This window comes from Brettanomyces nanus, chromosome 4, assembly GCF_011074865.1.
Source record: "Brettanomyces nanus chromosome 4, complete sequence".
In the NCBI taxonomy this organism is placed as follows: domain Eukaryota; kingdom Fungi; phylum Ascomycota; class Pichiomycetes; order Pichiales; family Pichiaceae; genus Brettanomyces; species Brettanomyces nanus.
The window spans coordinates 1580075-1598497 of NC_052377.1; the positions used below are offsets into that span (position 1 = coordinate 1580075).

The 18423-nt window shown below is 40.7% G+C and overlaps 11 protein-coding genes and 1 non-coding gene across 12 annotated transcripts; 6 read left to right on the forward strand and 6 right to left on the reverse strand.

The window, feature by feature from the left end:
- Positions 1–278: 278 nt before the first annotated feature.
- On the forward strand, positions 279–992 carry FOA43_003969 (uncharacterized protein; the record flags this gene model as incomplete). The annotated part of the gene is made up of 1 exon (XM_038924215.1): positions 279–992. The coding sequence occupies one exon, from the start codon at positions 279–281 to the stop codon at positions 990–992; it is 714 nt and encodes a 237-aa protein (XP_038780143.1).
- A 36-nt stretch (positions 993–1028) lies between these two features.
- FOA43_003970 (uncharacterized protein) lies at positions 1029–2813 on the reverse strand (the record flags this gene model as incomplete). Its single annotated transcript, XM_038924216.1, has 1 exon — positions 1029–2813. One exon carries the CDS (start codon positions 2811–2813, stop codon positions 1029–1031), a length of 1785 nt encoding a protein of 594 aa, XP_038780144.1.
- A 184-nt stretch (positions 2814–2997) lies between these two features.
- Positions 2998–3750, forward strand: FOA43_003971 (uncharacterized protein; the record flags this gene model as incomplete). Its single annotated transcript, XM_038924217.1, has 1 exon — positions 2998–3750. One exon carries the CDS (start codon positions 2998–3000, stop codon positions 3748–3750), a length of 753 nt encoding a protein of 250 aa, XP_038780145.1.
- Positions 3751–3782: 32 nt separating this feature from the next.
- Positions 3783–4250, reverse strand: FOA43_003972 (uncharacterized protein; the record flags this gene model as incomplete). The annotated part of the gene is made up of 1 exon (XM_038924218.1): positions 3783–4250. The coding sequence occupies one exon, from the start codon at positions 4248–4250 to the stop codon at positions 3783–3785; it is 468 nt and encodes a 155-aa protein (XP_038780146.1).
- Positions 4251–4550: 300 nt separating this feature from the next.
- FOA43_003973 (uncharacterized protein) lies at positions 4551–6716 on the forward strand (the record flags this gene model as incomplete). Its single annotated transcript, XM_038924219.1, has 1 exon — positions 4551–6716. One exon carries the CDS (start codon positions 4551–4553, stop codon positions 6714–6716), a length of 2166 nt encoding a protein of 721 aa, XP_038780147.1.
- Positions 6717–6831: 115 nt separating this feature from the next.
- On the forward strand, positions 6832–7560 carry FOA43_003974 (uncharacterized protein; the record flags this gene model as incomplete). Its single annotated transcript, XM_038924220.1, has 1 exon — positions 6832–7560. The coding sequence occupies one exon, from the start codon at positions 6832–6834 to the stop codon at positions 7558–7560; it is 729 nt and encodes a 242-aa protein (XP_038780148.1).
- Positions 7561–7587: 27 nt separating this feature from the next.
- Positions 7588–8076, reverse strand: FOA43_003975 (uncharacterized protein; the record flags this gene model as incomplete). The annotated part of the gene is made up of 1 exon (XM_038924221.1): positions 7588–8076. One exon carries the CDS (start codon positions 8074–8076, stop codon positions 7588–7590), a length of 489 nt encoding a protein of 162 aa, XP_038780149.1.
- Positions 8077–9070: 994 nt separating this feature from the next.
- FOA43_003976 (uncharacterized protein) lies at positions 9071–10548 on the reverse strand (the record flags this gene model as incomplete). Its single annotated transcript, XM_038924222.1, has 2 exons — positions 9071–10469; positions 10541–10548. The coding sequence occupies 2 exons, from the start codon at positions 10546–10548 to the stop codon at positions 9071–9073; spliced, it is 1407 nt and encodes a 468-aa protein (XP_038780150.1).
- Positions 10549–10791: 243 nt separating this feature from the next.
- FOA43_003977 (uncharacterized protein) lies at positions 10792–11580 on the forward strand (the record flags this gene model as incomplete). Its single annotated transcript, XM_038924223.1, has 1 exon — positions 10792–11580. The coding sequence occupies one exon, from the start codon at positions 10792–10794 to the stop codon at positions 11578–11580; it is 789 nt and encodes a 262-aa protein (XP_038780151.1).
- A 114-nt stretch (positions 11581–11694) lies between these two features.
- FOA43_003978 (uncharacterized protein) lies at positions 11695–13881 on the reverse strand (the record flags this gene model as incomplete). The annotated part of the gene is made up of 2 exons (XM_038924224.1): positions 11695–13772; positions 13878–13881. The coding sequence occupies 2 exons, from the start codon at positions 13879–13881 to the stop codon at positions 11695–11697; spliced, it is 2082 nt and encodes a 693-aa protein (XP_038780152.1).
- Positions 13882–15073: 1192 nt separating this feature from the next.
- FOA43_003979 lies at positions 15074–15147 on the forward strand. The gene has a single exon. It is a non-coding gene; the product is annotated as a tRNA-Met (tRNA).
- An 892-nt stretch (positions 15148–16039) lies between these two features.
- On the reverse strand, positions 16040–17842 carry FOA43_003980 (uncharacterized protein; the record flags this gene model as incomplete). Its single annotated transcript, XM_038924225.1, has 1 exon — positions 16040–17842. The coding sequence occupies one exon, from the start codon at positions 17840–17842 to the stop codon at positions 16040–16042; it is 1803 nt and encodes a 600-aa protein (XP_038780153.1).
- Positions 17843–18423: the final 581 nt, after the last annotated feature.

The window sequence follows — 18423 nt, forward strand, 5'->3', positions numbered from 1 at the left end:
TCTTGACTGATGGCAAATCTGGTAGATCTGGTGGATCTCTTAGATCTCAGTTATTATTTTGCAGATTGCTGCTGATCTTCTGTGACAAGGGAGAAAAAAATGATTTTGGGCCGACAGACGCGAAGACGCGCGAATCGCGAATCCGGGGAAGGGAGATTTTTAAAATCCGAAATAGTTTATTTACAAAATAAAGTGATCTATCTATACGTTCGGTTGCTCTACACTTGCCTCCAGATCTTATACTTTCTAATTGCCAGTTACTCTGTAGATCCAATGCAATGGTTTCTGAAGATTCGTCCTCAGGGAGTTCACCTCCTTTTCAGGGTAGATCTAACTTTTGGGTTCTCGTATATGGCGCCGGTACTGCTACAGTTATTTTAGGCGGGTTCCGATTTTATACTAGAGTACTCTGTCGAATTCCTAATTCGTTGGAAATTCCCCGGCAGGATTATCGCCGTAGATATCTATACGGGAAGGTGACGTCTGTGGGAGATGGAGATAACTTCCGGTTCTACCATTTACCGGGAGGTATCTTTGCTGGATGGGGATGGCTAAGGGAAACTCCTGAAATCAATCAATTCAAAAAACTCAAAGATCAAACAATTCATGTCAGACTCTGTGGAGTTGATGCACCAGAAAGAGCTCATTTTGGAAAACCAGCACAGCCATTTGGAGATGAGGCTATGGACTGGCTTAGAAGCTTTATTCTTGGGAAAAGAGTCTATGTAAAGCCTCTGCATATGGATCAGTATAGTCGTACTGTGTCAAAGGTAGAAATGCTTCGATGGAATGGCTTCAGGGATGTCAGCGCCGAGATGCTCAAGGCCGGAATGGGTACAGTTTACGAGGCCAGGATGGGTGCGGAATTTGATGGAAGAGAGGCACATTATAGAAAATACGAGAAGAAGGCCAAGGGCCGTAAGAAAGGCATGTGGAGTATTTCAAAGAAGAACCGTATGTCTCCACGTGAGTACAAAAATAAGTATTCGTGATGTACTTATGATTATTTAATAGAAGCCAATCACTCATTAACATTTAACGTTGACACCTCGTCTCCTCTCTGTTTCTCTGAGTTCAAACATGACCTGCACTCCAACACTAAGGCAAAAGCACGCAACAATGAAGAAGCCGAAGCCTTTACGAGTCGTGAACATCCCACCGAGTAACTCTTTCAGACCATCATCACCAAGACAAAAACCGTACAAGTTGGCAAGCATCATCATCCAAATATTGGCAACAGCTCCAATACCACACACAAATCTATACCAAGGTTTGTCCTTATAGGGACTGAATAGCCTTGTGGCAATGATCTCTGGTAGAAGTAAGAAAACGATAAGCCATCCCCATATTAGGAGCCTCAATTCAATATCATGCCAAACGGCCACAAACGAGAAGACGGCCAAAGAGGCCAATATCCTATTATGCGAGCCTCCCAACGGGATGTAAATGTACCTGATGATCCATTTATTGTAGGATCTGTGCCAAGCTCTCCAGAACTGTAGGGCAGAATAGTTGTTGTCGACTAAGCGAAGCATATTCTCTGGGGCATCGATGCCATCGCAGAGGGCCCAAAATCTAAAGAGTCTCCATGGAATAAGAAGTTTCAACCAGATGATATTGAGATTGAAGAGGCCCACCATTGAAATCTGAAAAGGTGTATCTCCGTGCCAAGCGTGAGCCTTGGATACGGCTACCACATATATGAAATGAAGAATAAACTCCATAAGCAAAATGTAGAATAAAAGTAGTGCTCCGTAGAGTGCAACACGTTTGAAATTTATTGACGGTAGCGTATGGCGAGACTGGAAAAGATAGTCGTTAAAAGTGATAATTGGACCACCAATGAATAAAGGAGCATAGAACAAGTAGGAGAAGTAGTTAGCATACGAGTAGTCAGACAATGGGAAACGAGCGTCCATTCTCTTACGATCGTTAAGCAAGGCTTCTTGAATTTCCTCCTCTTGAGTCCATGAGATATATGTTTCACCCTGGTGAGTGTCTGAGAGAGGAATGGACTCTGCTTCGTTGCTAACTTTAGCCTTACGTTCAATATTCTGGGGGGTTATTTCTACACCAGTTTCATCTCCGTATTTCCTGTTAACATAATCCAGGTTGAAACTGAGCATTCTTAGCAAAGTGAAATTGAAGAAAACATCCCATCTGGACACAATACCCTTGAAAGAATCCATGAAGGACAAGCAGCTAAGGATGTCACCGTATTTAACGAGTCTGTACCTATCATTGAGAAAAAGAGTGGAAATTCCATACACCCACATTAGAGTAATGCTCAATTTCCGACTCTTGCCGGACAATCTGCCGAGGAAGAACTCAACAGTGACATGAAACAATATCTTAAAACAGCTGAAGCCGTGAATAGCGAATAAGAAAATGATTCCAAATATCAAATCAAACGAGATTCGACTGGTTTTATAAACGGCCCCAACAGTTCTCCTTATACAGCAATGGGCAGCCACTAAGGCAAAGAGTAGAAACGCATTGTCTCTAAAAAAGCGGTACTGAGAATCCGAATTGTCAACTTTTCTACCTGCTATCCAACCATCGCTCAAAATCCCTTGGTAAATATAGTAATTGGGGTTTGTTTCATTACTGGCTGACATGGCAGCACGGAACATCAAAGGGATAACTGTAGCAAATACCAAAAAGTAGAATTTGAACTCCAAAGTACCCCATCTGGAAGGAGTAGCAGACTGAATGATCTTCTGCTTCTTCTTCAAATCACGAGGAGCTGCAAGACGAGTGTCAAGAGTCTCCAATGAGAAGAATTGGTAGATTTTCTCGATGACCATGACCATGACCATTGGGAGTGTAGAGAATGGAAGGCTTACTTGACTTGCTTGATCTACATGACAAACTTGATGAACACGCTCAACGATGTTCCATAGGTGTAAGGATGTGTTTTGACAAAGTGAGATTTGGGATCCATCTATCTATGCTTCCTAGCTAGTTATACTACTGCCTTTCTTCCTACCTTTGGCTATGGTGAAATCTCCAGAGGATTTTGAAAGACGGCCGAACCCTATAGGATGGGTGCAGCCAAAAGCACCGTACAATCCCTATGACCCTACGGATGTTCGACCTCCTGAAGGTTACCCCAGTGAGTTTGATGCTCCATCTTCAGTGAAAAGAAACACTGGAAAGGTTGCCCAGGATCTCACCGATTATCAGAAGATCAAGATAGATATGAAGAGATTGAAGTATTATCCAAGGCCACCATCTGAGTTATATCCTGGTAGATATAAGGTACTTCGAAACATCAACCATAAGAGTAGTTTTGTGCGAGGTGCCGAACTCACAGCTAAACTGTCTATATACGGATTTATTGCTTTTGGAGTGTTTTTCTACAAATGGAATGATAACGAGAATGTCTTTGCTCCATTCAGGAGATTGCAATTGAAAGTGAAGGAGTTTGTGTTGGGGGAACTCTCTTCCGATGATTACAACGATTTATACAACTACAAGAAAGACAAGCTGATTCCTCAAAGGCCCTTACCGACGATCATGTACGAGCAAAACGAAAATCGAAATCTTGTCGGTGAAGATGCTACCAACAACGAATTTATAAAGGATAGATTTGGTAATAAGCACGTTGTATATGCAGAGCATGTGGCACAGAGAGAGGAAGAAAGCATGTTGAAAGCTATGGAAATAGCCGAAAGAGAGCTGGAACTAAACAAGATGAAGGAACAACTACTGAAATCAGAACAAAAACCAAGCTGGAAGTTTTGGTAAGTATGTACAGTAATATATTAACCTATTCTCTCTCATTTCTTGACACCCTGCTTTAACAAAAATTCCTTGGCCTCATTAATCTTGGTAGCCAAATATGGCGATCCTCCCTTATCTGGGTGGTTCAAAAGCATAATCCTCCTATGATTTTCCTTCAACTTAGACTTGGTCAGGGTGCTTTCCTTTAGTCCCATTATTCTAAGTGCTTCTTTGGTGTTCATCTTAGCATCAAAGCCTCCTTTGTAAAACTGAGTGCCCTTAACACCAAAAAGGTTTTTGTAAGCACCAGCAACGACATATGCTGTTCCAAAACATCCTAGAAATGTTATCACAGGATGTGAAGACATGTACGCCGAAGTCTTCTCGAAGTACTTTTCCATATGCGACTTTTGTGGTTGTGAAGCATATTCCTGCTGAGGGTTAATGTAGATTGTTTCCCGCTGGGCATCCTTCGAATCATTATCTCCCGGCACAGGCAACGCTGGGATCGTTATATTCTGCATGGCTTCTGATGATGTGAGTTGAGTTTATATGATCAGTTAGTTCTTTCTCTCTCAAAGGTTTTTCCAGGTTTTTCCATCGTCTTTCTCGTCAAACCACCGAGAAATCGGCGCGACTTCAGATCTAATATTCTTCAGTCCGTGGTGGGGCATCTGGGGCATCTGGGGCATCTGGGGACCCGGCCCCAAGGCAAGGCAAGGCAAGGATGGCACCTGTTTTGGGGCACCTCTTCCCTTTTTTTTTTGGACCTTCTCCAAAATGATTTGCTGTCCTCGCTTATCTTTATTCCCCTGCCATCCAAAATGCTTGGACCTGCTTTTAGATCATTGATAACGTTTCCACTCAAAAGTAAAGTCAGTTTTCTTATTTCTACCGCTGTTTTAACTACCGCAGGATCTTCCCTTTATCGTCAATATCAATTGAGAAATTTTAATATGGCTAGCCAAGTCCCTCAATCTCCATTAAACTGGAACCATACTCCGGAATTGATTCTATCCGAAACTGATCGATTGATCAAGGAGGGTCGTGCTTTGGATGATTTAATTGGCTCCATTAAATTGCAGGATGCTACCATTGGCAGTGTCATTAAGCCATACGCAGATCTCGAGAATAGACAGGCCGCCTTAATCAACCAATTATCCTTCTATCAGCATGTCTCTCCTTCGAAGGAGATTAGAGACTCTTCCAACAAATCTGATGCCAAATTTAGAGCCTTTTCTATTGAGTCCGGTCTTAGAGAAGACGTTTACAAAGTTATCCATAAAGTCTACGAAGATGTCAAGAAGGATCCAAGTTTAGTTAAGGACGATCCTGAGACTCTTAGATTTATAGAAAAGATCGACCGACAGTACAAGCGTAACGGTTTGGGGTTGCCAGCTGAGACGAGATCTAAGGTGAAAGAGTTGCAGCAGAAGTTGTCAACACTCTCGTTGGACTTTTCCAAGAACTTGGGAGAGAATACAGAGTATATCTTATTCACTGAGAAACAATTGGAAGGTGTTCCTAAAGATGTGGTTAACCAGTTTGAGAAGGTTGAAGACAAGTACAAAATGACTTTTAAGTACCCGGATTTATTTCCCGTTTTGAAGTATGCCAAAGATCCGAAGACCAGAGAGGCTGCATTTGTTGGTGATCAAAACAAGGCCCCTGAGAATGCCGACATCTTGATCGAAGCCGTCAAATTGCGTGCACAGTTAGCCCAGTTGTTGGAATACAAGGACTTTTCCGAGTATATTCTTGATGACAGAATGGCTAAGACTCCCAAAACAGTGATGAACTTTTTGACCGATTTGAAGACTAAGTTGAGACCTCTAGGTGAAAATGAGTTGAAGTCTTTAAAATCCTTGAAGGAAAGAGATTACAAAGAGCGAGCTCTTCAATATGACGGCAGGTACTACGTTTGGGACCATCGTTTCTATCATACGATGATGTTGGAAAAGGATTATAAAGTGGATGAAGCAACCATTGCCGAGTATTTCCCAATGCAGCACACCATTGAGCAGATGCTTTCCATTTACGAGATTATTTTCAACTTGAAGTTTGTTGAGATTTCAAAGGAGAATAAGTTGTACAATACATGGCACGAAGAGGTGAAGCAATTTGCTGTTTGGAAGCTGGACAACAAGGAGAAACCAGAGTTCGCCGGCTATATATACTTTGACTTGCATAGTAGACCTGGCAAGTATGGTCATGCTGCAAACTTTGGTTTGTCCCCCGGTTACACAGATATTCAAACTGGTAAAAGGGTTTATCCATCAACATCTTTGGTTTGTAATTTCACCAAGGACACAAAGAACAAACCTGCATTGCTTAAGCATGATGAGGTGGTCACTTTCTTCCATGAACTAGGCCATGGCATCCACGATCTGCTTGGTAAAACCAAGTTCTCCAGATTCAGTGGTACCGCAGTTCATTGGGACTTTGTCGAGATGCCCTCCCAATTCTTGGAGAACTTCTGTTGGGATAAAGGTATTTTGAAGAAGCTTTCTTCTCATTATCTCACCCAGAAGTCTCTTCCTGACGATTTGATTCAGTCCTTAATTCGTTCGAAGAATGTCAATGGTGCTTTATTCAACCTCAGACAGCTCCATTTCGGTCTCTTTGATATGGCATTGCATACCTCTGTTGACGGAAAAGTCGACATGTACAAGTTATGGAATGACATGAGAGAAGAGATTGCTTTAGTGGACAATGGGGGGGTTGTCACCAAGGGTTTTGGAAGTTTCGGACACTTGATGGGGGGTTATGCTTCCGGTTATTATGGTTATTTATGGTCCTTGGCTTTTGCTCAGGACATCTACTACACCAAGTTTAAGGCCGATCCTTTGAATGTCAAGAGTGGCTTGGAATACAGAGATAAGATTTTGTGCAGAGGTGGATCTGGTGAAGAAATGGATTATTTGGTCGATTTGCTAGGCAGAAAGCCGAATTCCGAAGCCTTCTTGAAAGAGCTCGGTATTAGTGACTAGAGCTTATGTATTGTACAGAAAAAACTAAGTGTCTACTGAATCGCGAGAATGAATAATAAAATTTATTGAGTTACTGTTAGTCAGTCTTGTTCTGGCTACCCTGAAGTATCCAATCATGCCATCCAATGATTACAGTTCTTCGGATCAGATCAACACTTTATATGTGCGAAACCTCAATGAGAAGATTTCGAGAGAAATGTTGAAAAACGCACTGATCTCGACGTTTAAGAAGTATGGACTCAAGGTACTCGATATAACTACATTTAAGAATGTGCGACTTCGAGGTCAGTCTTTTATTACCTTAGCATCACATAAGGATTGCTTAAAGGCGATAGATATCATGAATACAATTATTATTCTTGATAAGCCGATCGATATGCATATAGCGAAAGTGAATAGTGATAGAGGTATTGAGGAATTGATGAAGCAAGCAGATCATGAAAATTACAAAGTGAAGTTTGAAGAATATCTAAGGAAGCAGCGCTCACATAGATTACAGTTACGTAAAAGCGATGGAAATAGCAGGAAGAGAGTGTTGTCTGAGGTGGAGGATGATGTTGATCAGCAGCAAAATAAAAAGGCCAGAAAGACTAAAACCTCAAAGCAACCTCCTCAAAACAAGATTCTCCTTCTTACAAAGTTACCTAGTGATGTGATAGAAGATCGCTTGTTCTCCGTCTTTGATGAATATAAAGGGTTCCTCAATTTAACCCTTGTCGGAATAAGGCATCTTGCACTAGTTGAATTCAAATCGGAAGATGAGTCTGCTCGGTGCCTACAAGATCTCGACGGAAAGGTAACAATAAACGGAAATGTATGTGAACTACAGTTTGCAAAGAAGTGAATTCATATGTACAGATATCATAATGTATTAATACTTACCGGTAAGGATGGTTTTGAAAGCTGTGAACAAGCCTTCCTTAACCTGGCCTCCTTTGTTCAAATCTGTCATCAATCTATGATAATAGTTTGGGTTTCCCTTTGGCACAAGAAGCTTTTTGTCTATTTTATAGTATTTTTCCCATTTAGACTCGTAAATATTCTTCAACGACTTATACTGCTGCGTCAAGATATCTTCAGTGAAGATGTCTTTCTGATAATTCGCCGGTTTCTCCTCTTTCTTTGAGTAAATCACCTTCTTGATCTTGTCCGTATTGATTTTCAGGGTCCCATTTTTGGCCTGTAGTTGCTTGTCCTTCTCTTCAGTCACATCCTTCGGAATGGCCACTCCTCCTATATTGCAGAATCTTTCTATCTGTGAAGTTCTGAAAGTTGCATTGTGCTTAATACGATCCTTCGGAAACTTCTCTAACAGCGATACAATTTTCCTGGCACTTTGTCCCACTACTTTGGACACCATTTCGAGATATCAGTGGTAAAAGTATACATATACATTATGCGCAACTATCTATCTGTCTTGATCTTCTTTTTTTTCTCCATTCTCTTTTCCAATCACGTGACTGAAATGAAGTTCCCAATTGGGTATAGCAGATCTTATATTCGAAGTCCAGCATGTTTGTTCTTTTTCCGTAATCCATTAACATATCAAAGCAATGAATACGCTGTCTGACATGAATATCCGTCAGAGTCTGTGGAAAAATTGGCAGCAAAGTATGTGTAGACAGCGATTTGATTATGCACACTTTATCATCACTGTAGGGACTGGTACTTCCAAATAGAAGAATATCACATTCTGCTGCCAGCCTCAAAACCTGTTCTTCTTCTTCCTTGTCAAGTTCGTAAGCTTGTATCTCTGGAACATATTTAAAATGAAGTTTCACTCCTGAGATGGTGCTTACCACCGGTTTCCTTAGTAATGGATACTTTAACGTAGAGATCACGTGTTTCAACTCTAATCGTCTGTCATATATCTTGTCCATTTTCTTGGATCCAAGAAAGCATTTTCCAATACTGAATCTTAATATGTCGTCCTTTTTCATTTTCTGCTTTAATTGTTCTTTTAAAGTTTCTTGGTGAAGCTTTATTCTCTTTCCAGACAAATCGCAACTATTAAGGAATCTCGCTAGAAACTCATCGTTCTGATGGGGGTATTTCCAGTCCCTCTGAATGTGGATTGGGGAAGAACAGCTTTCGAATATAAGGGGATGTGAATGATTTGTTGATGCAATGGAAGACCAACTTTTTAGTTGAAAGTACATGGTATAATATCGATAAGAAAGAGGTTACCTGGAAATCCTTTAGATGAATCCTCGAAAAGGAAATTTTGCAAGGATTTAAGGATTTCAAAAATTTTCAGAGTTCTGATGTGAATAGATCATTCAAGATCCTACTTATAGAGGCAGAACATGTCTGATTCCTCGTGAAATTTTGAATACATTGAATATACATGAATTTTATGCTTTCTTTTGGGCTGAAACCTGTGAGACGTATTCTGAAAGTACCTCCTTAGATTTTTCAAAGATACCCAGATCAGACAATGCCGAGGTCAAAATACGAATCATTTTCTGGCAGTGCTTTACACTCTCTTTGGCACGCCCATTGCTGAGATCATCTAGTACAGAGCCTCTCAATTCCAAAGTCTTAATGACAGCATCAACCAACTTGCCATTGATATAAGTCGAGCTGTTTTCGTCGATCCATTTCTCAACCGTAAATAGTAAATCCGAGTAATAGAAAAGATAATTTATAGTGATAATCCTCTCAAACATTTCCATCCTTAAAATTGGTGCCATATTATCGTTTGGGAAATTGAGAAAGTCCATTGTTGCTTCAGTAAAGGACCACATGCAATCGTGAAGTTTGTCAGCAGTGAAATGAGAACTGTCTATTTTAGGAGAATGGGAAAAGTAGATTGATCCCCAATCTTGAAGTTTTAGAAAAGTGTTTTCAGTGGGAGAGTATATCTCCTTCAAATCAACCGTCTTGTTGATAATGCTATCGCCAGCAAGTGCAAAAGGATATAGAACCAAATGTATAGTATTCGAATCGTCATTTAGAGAATCTTTGTAAAATTTTGCCAACCCAGGTAGATCTGTCAATGTCTTTGGGAACTTTTCATCAACATACTCTTCTGAATCCGGTTTAGATGAAAGCTCTATGCATTCAGTTTGAACTTCAAAATGAAAGAGGTTCGAAAGCTCGTTCATATATGGCATGATTTCTACCATCGCATCATCTATGTCCCATTCAAACAAACCGCATCCTAGTAGAGCGAACTTCAAGGTTATATTCACCGGGAAATCGTTCATGAGCCGCCTTATTTGATCGTTCTCGACAAAGTCGGCATGAATGAAACTGAAGTTGGTATCGTTATCGTAAAGTACCTTGATAAAACTATCCTCACTGTAATGAATCAATTCCTCCCTGAAGCAGTATTCTGTTAACAATTGAGTAGCAAAAAATGGTAAATCATTGGATTCGACAGATTGGAGCGTATAATAAAGTTCTGCATAGTTGCGAGCACCATCCACATAGATGGCATCTTGATCACTTAAGAGCATTCTGACAAAAAGGGAATTGTTATTGTAGAGGTCTTCATCAAACTCTTCCTGTGCACCCTGCTGAAACTCCAGTCCAAACCTAAGTGTAACTTGTTCTTTGGTTCTCAATCGTCCTTCAAGCTGAATTTCTATCGCTTTGACAATATCAGGGAATCGAAAGTTAGGACATTCGTAGTGCGACGGGACTTTAATCGATACGTCACGCACTGGAGTTTCTATGAAGTGCCTGAGAACTTTAGGAGAAAGATATCGTGTTTGAATGTAGTAATTGAAGAGTTTGACTGACAAAGGTCTGAAAAGAAACAGTGACACAGCCAATAGAAGAACTACAAGTGAACTGAAGAGAAACTTCCTCGGACTTACACTATCATTATGTACTGAGGTATTCGGACGCTTCTTGTATCTCCCATTCATCTTAAGTGTGACTGGATCTATTAGAGGCATTGTCCTCACGAAACGAATGAAGACGAAAGGGAAGCAAAAGAGAAAAAGGAGTGCTGAAGCACGCTCTATTTATTCAAATCTGAAATTTTTCACTCCATGGTCCATTCCTGAACTACAATAGAGCATCGCCATAATCGTTTTCACATACTTTTGTGACATTGAAAAGTGCAATGTCAGGCAAAATGCAGCCCACTAAGGAGGAAATCGAAAGGGAAACAGAAACTTTCAAAGAAACTGCTACTCCAGAGTTAAAGGAGTCCCTCTATGTTCACGAAGTTTACAATGAGATAGCGTCGCATTTTTCCAACACCAGATATAAGCCATGGCCGTTTGTTCAGCAGTTTCTTGAGGAGCTGCCGAAGTATTCGTTAGGGGTCGATGTTGGATGTGGTAATGGGAAGTATTTGAACGTGAATAATGATCTGTTCATATTAGGTTCCGATTATTCTACGGGATTGATCGATCAAGCTCAGCAGTTGCATATGGGAGAGTATAATAATGATGTGCTAGTGGCGGATGGGTTAAGTTTACCACATCCAACGGACTGTTTCGACTTTGCCATTTCTATTGCAGTCATTCACCATCTTTCGACCGAGGAAAGAAGACAAGATGCGATTAGAGAGATACTTCGAGTGCTAAAGCCGTGCGGTCGTGCATTGATCTACTGCTGGGCCTTAGAGCAAGAACACTCCAGAAGAGGATACCACGAAGGAATGGATCAGGATATTTTAGTTCCATGGGTTCTAATGAAGAAGCAAACAAAGAAGAAAAAACTCAAGCTAGCGTCAGTATCTTGCGTAGTTGAGCCTGAGTTAAAGCCGGACTCTAAGATGAGATATTATCATCTCTATAAGAAAGGAGAACTAGCCGAAGATTGTAAAAATGCGGGAGGTAAGGTTGTGCAAAGTGGATATGAGAGAGATAATTGGTGGACCATAGTAGAAAAGAAGCATTGTTAGAGGAACTGGTAATGAGTAGGTTTTATTTAGATTGTATAGAGGTAACTTTCTATTCGGTTGGTAAACGTAGCAGAGAACGAAGGTAGATGAAAGAAGAAGAAAGAAGAACTTGGATCAATAAGACTGGGTGTTTTGCGGTGAAATACGTGCAATGGATGCATTTCTCCGTTCAATTCTTCCCTTCTTCATTAGTCGCTTCAATGCAACACTGTCTAGAGGATCTAGCAATTCAAAAGAACAAAGTAATTCCTCGCTAACACTCATCACAGCTCCCCAGTTATCAAATTCTCCACAGTAGTTAGGCGCAGAAAAAACAGTCACCAAGGACCTATCATTGAAAAACTCATAGCCATCTTCCACAACCATGTGAGCTCTGGCAACTAAATCAAACTGAAACTTATTGAGAAACTTATTAATGGCAACCCTGTTGAAACAATACGAAACTCCGCGCTCGTTGTCTTCCCATTCGTTGGTCTGATCGGCAGGATCTGACCAAAGCAAATCGTTAAGAAGTCCAAAATCTGGCACATCTGTGGGTCTCTTGATGTTTCTTATCTCGTCTATGGAATTTAGAACAGGCGAGAGTCCTCCGTGTACACAGAAGATCTTAGATGCTACCAAAGCACAAACCGGAAGGGTGTTAAAGGTATCGATAAAGATCTTCCACGTTCTCAAGTTTGTTCTCCGCTTACACTCATCGTAAAACCCGTACGCACGAGTGATTTGTGCACATTCATGATTGCCTCGAAGAAGGAAGAAGTTCTCAGGGTATTTGATCTTGTAACAAAATAGTAAAAGAATAGTCTCTAAAGACTGTTTGCCTCGATCCACGTAGTCACCTAAAAACAAGTAATTGGCTGAAGGCGGGAACCCACATTTCGTAAAGATTCTTATCAAATCGCTGTACTGGCCGTGAATATCTCCAACAATCTTCACTGGAGCATTCAATTCTATTAGTGTTGGCTGACTCAGAAAGATTTCTCTAGCAGTAGAGCAAATCAAAGCAATCTCGCTGTTCTTTAAGCACACTGACTTGGTTCTTTTACCCGAATAACCAGCATCGAGTAATCTTTGAATTAAGTTTTCAATGTTCAGTTGCTTCTTCTTTCGTCTATGAGGGGCTTTTGACAATGCATCTTCCGGGTGCGCACCGGTATCATCTGTGATAGTAATATTGACAGGGCCAACGGAAGACTTAGAAAGAGAGGATGCTGAGGGACGTCGTTGTCCCAAAAACAGTGGAGGCAGATCCTCAGTAGAGTCCGTTGTCATTATTGTTGTTGTTGCTGTGACCTCATCAAGATTGGTCGATATATCATCATCAATGCCACTCGCCACAGCTGAAGCCCGAGGATACTCATTAATCCTATCGGAGGAAAATCGTCGTTGACTATGCGTCGTGCTGGCCGAGCTTTTGCGGGAAAGAACGGGCTCCAATTCATCACGACGATTCGTAGAAGTAGAAGAGTAAGAGATGACGGACTCAGCTCCGGCTGTAATCACCGATGAAGATGATGGTAGTACAGAATTTTCACCTGGGATCTCAAGCTTCGAAGGTGGAATATCAATAGCAAAGGATTGAGAAGGAAGAGCTGAATATGTGCTATCGTTATCGTCAGAATTAATGTTACCAGAACTGGAATGTCGCTCAGTAGAACGGGAATGCGAACGGTGATGACGATGATGGTGATGATGGTGGTGATGTGGAGAAGAAGATATTCTTAATATAGGTGACTTCGGTTTAACTTGTACCATTGAAGGAGGAAGTAATTCTTTGTCTGTTGTGAGATTATCTACATTAACACTGGTACCACTACCACCATTTATCTCGCTTGGCATGTCGGCCCCGTTGTTGTCATCGGAGCCATTGGGACCGTTAGGACCTTTGGGACCATCTTTGGGCCTCGTACCTGTCGTATCATTCGTACCCTTTCCTGAGGCACTTTTCGAATGAGCATCATCAAAAGCTCGGCCCTCAATAGCTAGAAGATCCTTATCGTGGTCTTCTATGTAATCGTAATGGTCCTCTTCCTCAATGTTACCCTTGGAGTTGTTACTCTTATCATCAATATTATTGTTGCCACTGCTTGCGATACTCAACTTATCAAATGCCATATCCTTGATGGATTTTAAAGAGCTTCTTCTGCTAATATTTGGAGTAGATTTGCGAGACGCATTTTCACTGGCAGAGTCTTTGAATGAACGCCGGCTTCTTAAAGACCTCCCAGACCGTACGGAATTGGAGGTGTCAGAGCGAATGAAGCCAGGACCCTTTTTCTGTTTCGACGTTTCGTTACCCATTCTATCTCTTTGTCGTGTACAAGTGCTCGGCGATAAAGGGATAATGGACGAACGAATGGATAAACCCGTAAATTTACAAAGATAAAACTTTTAAAAAAAAGATTCTACCTTAAAAAATTGGTGAAGGCAACGAAACAACTTAAACTGAAATCCAATATACGGCTGGTAGTTTGCTGGTTCAAACTGAATTCACCGTATTCAACAACTCAGGAGAAAAAAAATTGGGGAGGAAAAGAAAAATAGAGACAGAAAAAAAATACAATTCATTACTTTACTGCCGATTAACATTGGGCACAGGCACAGACACAGACACAAACATTGACATGGCTAGGAAGCAGATGAAGAGCATCCTGTCACCAGAGTGTATAACTGGGATTTACAAATTCAGTCCGTTTTAACACGCCTGTCTGGCTGCCCTGATAAACCCATATTCTTTGTATACAATCATATTGTTTTCCTACCTAGAAAGCTTTGAGCAGGTGTTTTCAAAAAGCCATGGGCAGCCCCTAATCAATTCTTAGGTCCTAGGAGATTCGAGTTATAAGATGCCAGCTCTCCTATTTTGTTTTCGGCGCAGATCCTTGTACAGATTGGGTTCCCCCTGTCAAAGCCCTGATCTACATATCGACCCGTATTTATCTCTCCAAATTTAAACAATAGATATCTACGGTGTACTAAATATAGATCTTCTTCGCATAACTCCTTTCACCGCCTCGGTCGCGGAGATCTAATTTTGGCCACCATAAAATAAATCTCGGAAGTGGTGTAAGAGAAGTTCAGGGCTACATATTTGATTCGACTAATTGATCTCAGCAGTACCTTCTCTTTCTGAGCCAGTGGTGACTTTTGCTTTTCCCCACCTCACCCATGAGAATTCTGGTGTCGTTTCTGGTTAGCATTTTTCAATTCATCAAAACTGTAGTCGTCCTTCCTAGTCATATGATTATCTAATTTCTTCTTCAACTTGGTGACAGTAAATGTTTGCATACAAGATCATGGACCACAGTTATTATTCTTTACCTCTAAACACGATCGAAAGCTGAAGATTTTACCTAAGTATAAACAATAAATCTGTGCAGTACTTTTCTTCTCAGATTTTGAAGTCCATCAAACCACTAACCAAATATAGTTTGCTTAATGTTGGTAGAAGTTCTACATCGTATTACACCACCTCCATTAAAATCTCATAAATGCTTTTGTGGCCCAGCTGGCTAAGGCGTCAGTCTCATAATCTGAAGATCGCGAGTTCGAGCCTCGCCAAGAGCATTATTTTTTCTTTCTCAAACAATCCTTTAACTTTCTATTTTTATTCAAGTCTAACCATTAGATTACTTAATGAAGGACGTTGAATAGGCTGATAATGGGTTGGAACCATCTCAATGAACAAATAAGACATCGCAGCTTTCCTCAAAAGCGTTAATCAATTGAATAAGACCTGCCATTGACTTACCCTCGTAGACACGATCTGTCATTTCATTCTCCTGCTTATCAGCAAAGCCGAAAAACCCAATCCACCAAGTGGATGCTCTGTATAACCAGCTGGAACCACGTAAGGCTTATAGCCTTTGCTTTTCAACTCATCTAGTGCATTTTCAAAAGACTTTCTGAAGCCAATGTCGAAACCTTCGGAAACCGGTCCAACATCGGCTCCCATTATTCAGGAAGCTTCAATGCTTCCAACCTTGTCGTGAAGAGTTTTCTCAGCTTCCGAGATTGGTACCCAACTCTCTTGAACGCGACAGCCTTTAAACCAAGTTTCCAAGTTGTAGCTGCAGTCATCAAAGTTTGACTAGACTGAATACCACCAATAGAAACAATATGAGTATAGTCTCCCTATTATATCGGAATCATTTCTTTTAGAGCAAATTTTCACTTTTCCTCCCAAAGCTTTGGACAAGTTGTCGAACTTGTCAGTAGAAGATGGTCCGGACAACAAAGGACATCAAATTTATCTGATAATGCCATTAATAATAAATTCTAAATGCTTTTGAATACGTTTTTGGGAAAGAGACGCATCTTTATATACCAGGATAATGGAAAGAAGGATTGAAATCCTACCGGAAATGTAATTCGGCTCTATGATAGCTAATAATTTCTAGTCTAAGATTGGCGGTGCTCAAACTCCGGAGCGATTGAGAAGTAGGTCTAGACACAAAACCTATCTTAGAAAGTAACTCTTGGACAACATTTGAAGGCATTCTGTCCTAGTCATTCCTGAAGTGAAAGACATTTTTTTCACTTCTTTTTTGGGAACATACTTAAAGTTATAACCTTCAATGAGCTTATGGATGCGTGTAAATTCTGGGTAACGAATGGTCACTTTCGAAGGTGGCATATCTAAGAATTCATGTATAAGATCTAATAGCTGAACTTTCTTCCAGCCTTTAAAATCCCCGATGTTTCCCAAAATGTACCAGATGATGTTTTCACTCAATGGTATTCGTCTATCCAACATAATGTCGATCAGATTGCACATTTCTTCTTTGGAGCCAGGAAAGTCAGAGAGGTACAGAAAAAAGGGCTCGAAAGTCTTTAATGTAGGTATCAAATTAGAGCAGACATACGTCTTGGGAACAGTACCCAGAGCAATCAAATTCTGCGCTAGCTGATGATGAGCGGTTGACGCCGATGTCATAGGATCACGTTGTATTGATAGAAGTGCCGTCAATATTCTTCTTGCAGAAGAATAAAATCCAAAAGAAAGCATGCAATCTAACAGTTCTTGGTGCATTATCCTTGTTTGGAAGTCAAGCACATTATAGTTGTTATCTGTGTATTCCTTCATAAGAGCCACAAACCATGTGATATCATTCTCTTCATGACATAATTGTAAAGCTCTGACCCAAAGCTCTGCTGAGAGATCCTTTTCAACAAGATCATTATCGGAAGCAATAAACTCTTTAACTCTGTAGAGATCTTGACAATTATGTATAGCAGGAAGAATAGATTTAATATAACCTCTGTCAGGCTCTATACCTGCACCTCTCATTCTCTTCACAGAATCCAATAAAATACTAAGTTGATCGCATTTCAAACCCAACACCGCTACGCAGTAGGCGTTGAACTCATTATGAGTCAAACAATAACCAGAGTCAAGAAATTCATCATAAAAGGATTTCAAAAGAGCCAAATTATCCAGAGAAACAACAGCCAAGTGATCGAGAAGAAATGTAGTCACGACATAAGAAAACTTACTCAACTCTTGGGATCTCATAGCATAGATAGTAGGCTTCGAAGTGCTAACATATGCCACCATCAGATCATTAAACGAATTCTCTAACAGCTCAATCGACGAGGACGATGCAAGCAAACTCTGGGTCCTTGCTAGCAACTTTAAAAACCGCTGTCTTTCGATAGAGTCTTCTACTATAGAAGGAACAATGGAGTCTCTAAGTCCCTTAATATACTCGTTGAAATTAGCATCCGATTCCTCCAAAACATTCCTTAAAAGGGCTCTTTTCCGGCTCTCCTGCTTGATCCATTGGGGAGGCTTTTCGCCCATGATCTCCTCATATATTTCATCTAACTTCTTGTTACTGATCACACGCGAAGCATATGAAGAAGGAGATACAGAATGGATTTTAGTAATGCTAATATGATCCAGGATTTCGGCCAACTCGGCACGAATATTTTTCTGACCAACATCTTTCAAAAGACAAGCGATATCGTGTACAAATCTCTCTTCGAACAGTCTAACAGTTTTCTGAATAGCTAAAAACTTGTACTGTTCAGGGATCTCTTCGGGCTGCTTCTTGAGTGCTGAGACAAAGGAAGTTGTAGAATAGGTTTCGAGCGCTGGTAAAGCTGCCACAGATGCTTCCGGCTTGCTCACTGAAGAGTAATACAGTTTACTCACCACCTCAGTTAAAGGATACAACTGACGACCCCCCTGCACTATCTTCGAAATCCAACATCTCTTGCAAATATCGGAGAATAATAGTCTATTGCATCCCTTAGACATCATTGAACCAAATGGCTATAAGAATAATCGATCGTTATTGAAAAAAAGAATATATATATACCGAGATGCTCGATTCGCTTCTTTTTCTTGCACAGCCTTTACTATTAGTAATGACGTGCCGACGAACCGACGTGCAAACTGACTGAAACTTTTTAAACTTCCCCGCAAAAAGCTCTTGAAAAATAAATTAGAGAGAAATCAGAAACTAGCTTGCCTGAATAGGCAATTTGGAAAATATTGTGAGATGAACATACATCAGGGGACATAATGACACACACTAATTCTCGAGAAAGATAGAAGTATGTCACTGGTTTGAAACCTCGACACCACAAAAAACCCCAAACACAAACACAAACACAAACACAAACACAAACACAAACACAATCACAAAACACAAAACCCTGGCTGGCCTTCCCCAGCCGTGGCCCTGTTTCCACCCCACTTGTTAGTCGCCGGTTCGCGACATGATCTCAAATTTTTAAGAACAATGGATGAGTCCCGTAGGGTATGAATGGGTGAGTGAGTGGATGACGAGTAATAGTTGAGTTATGTGGGATCTGCAGAACTATGAAGGGGGCTAA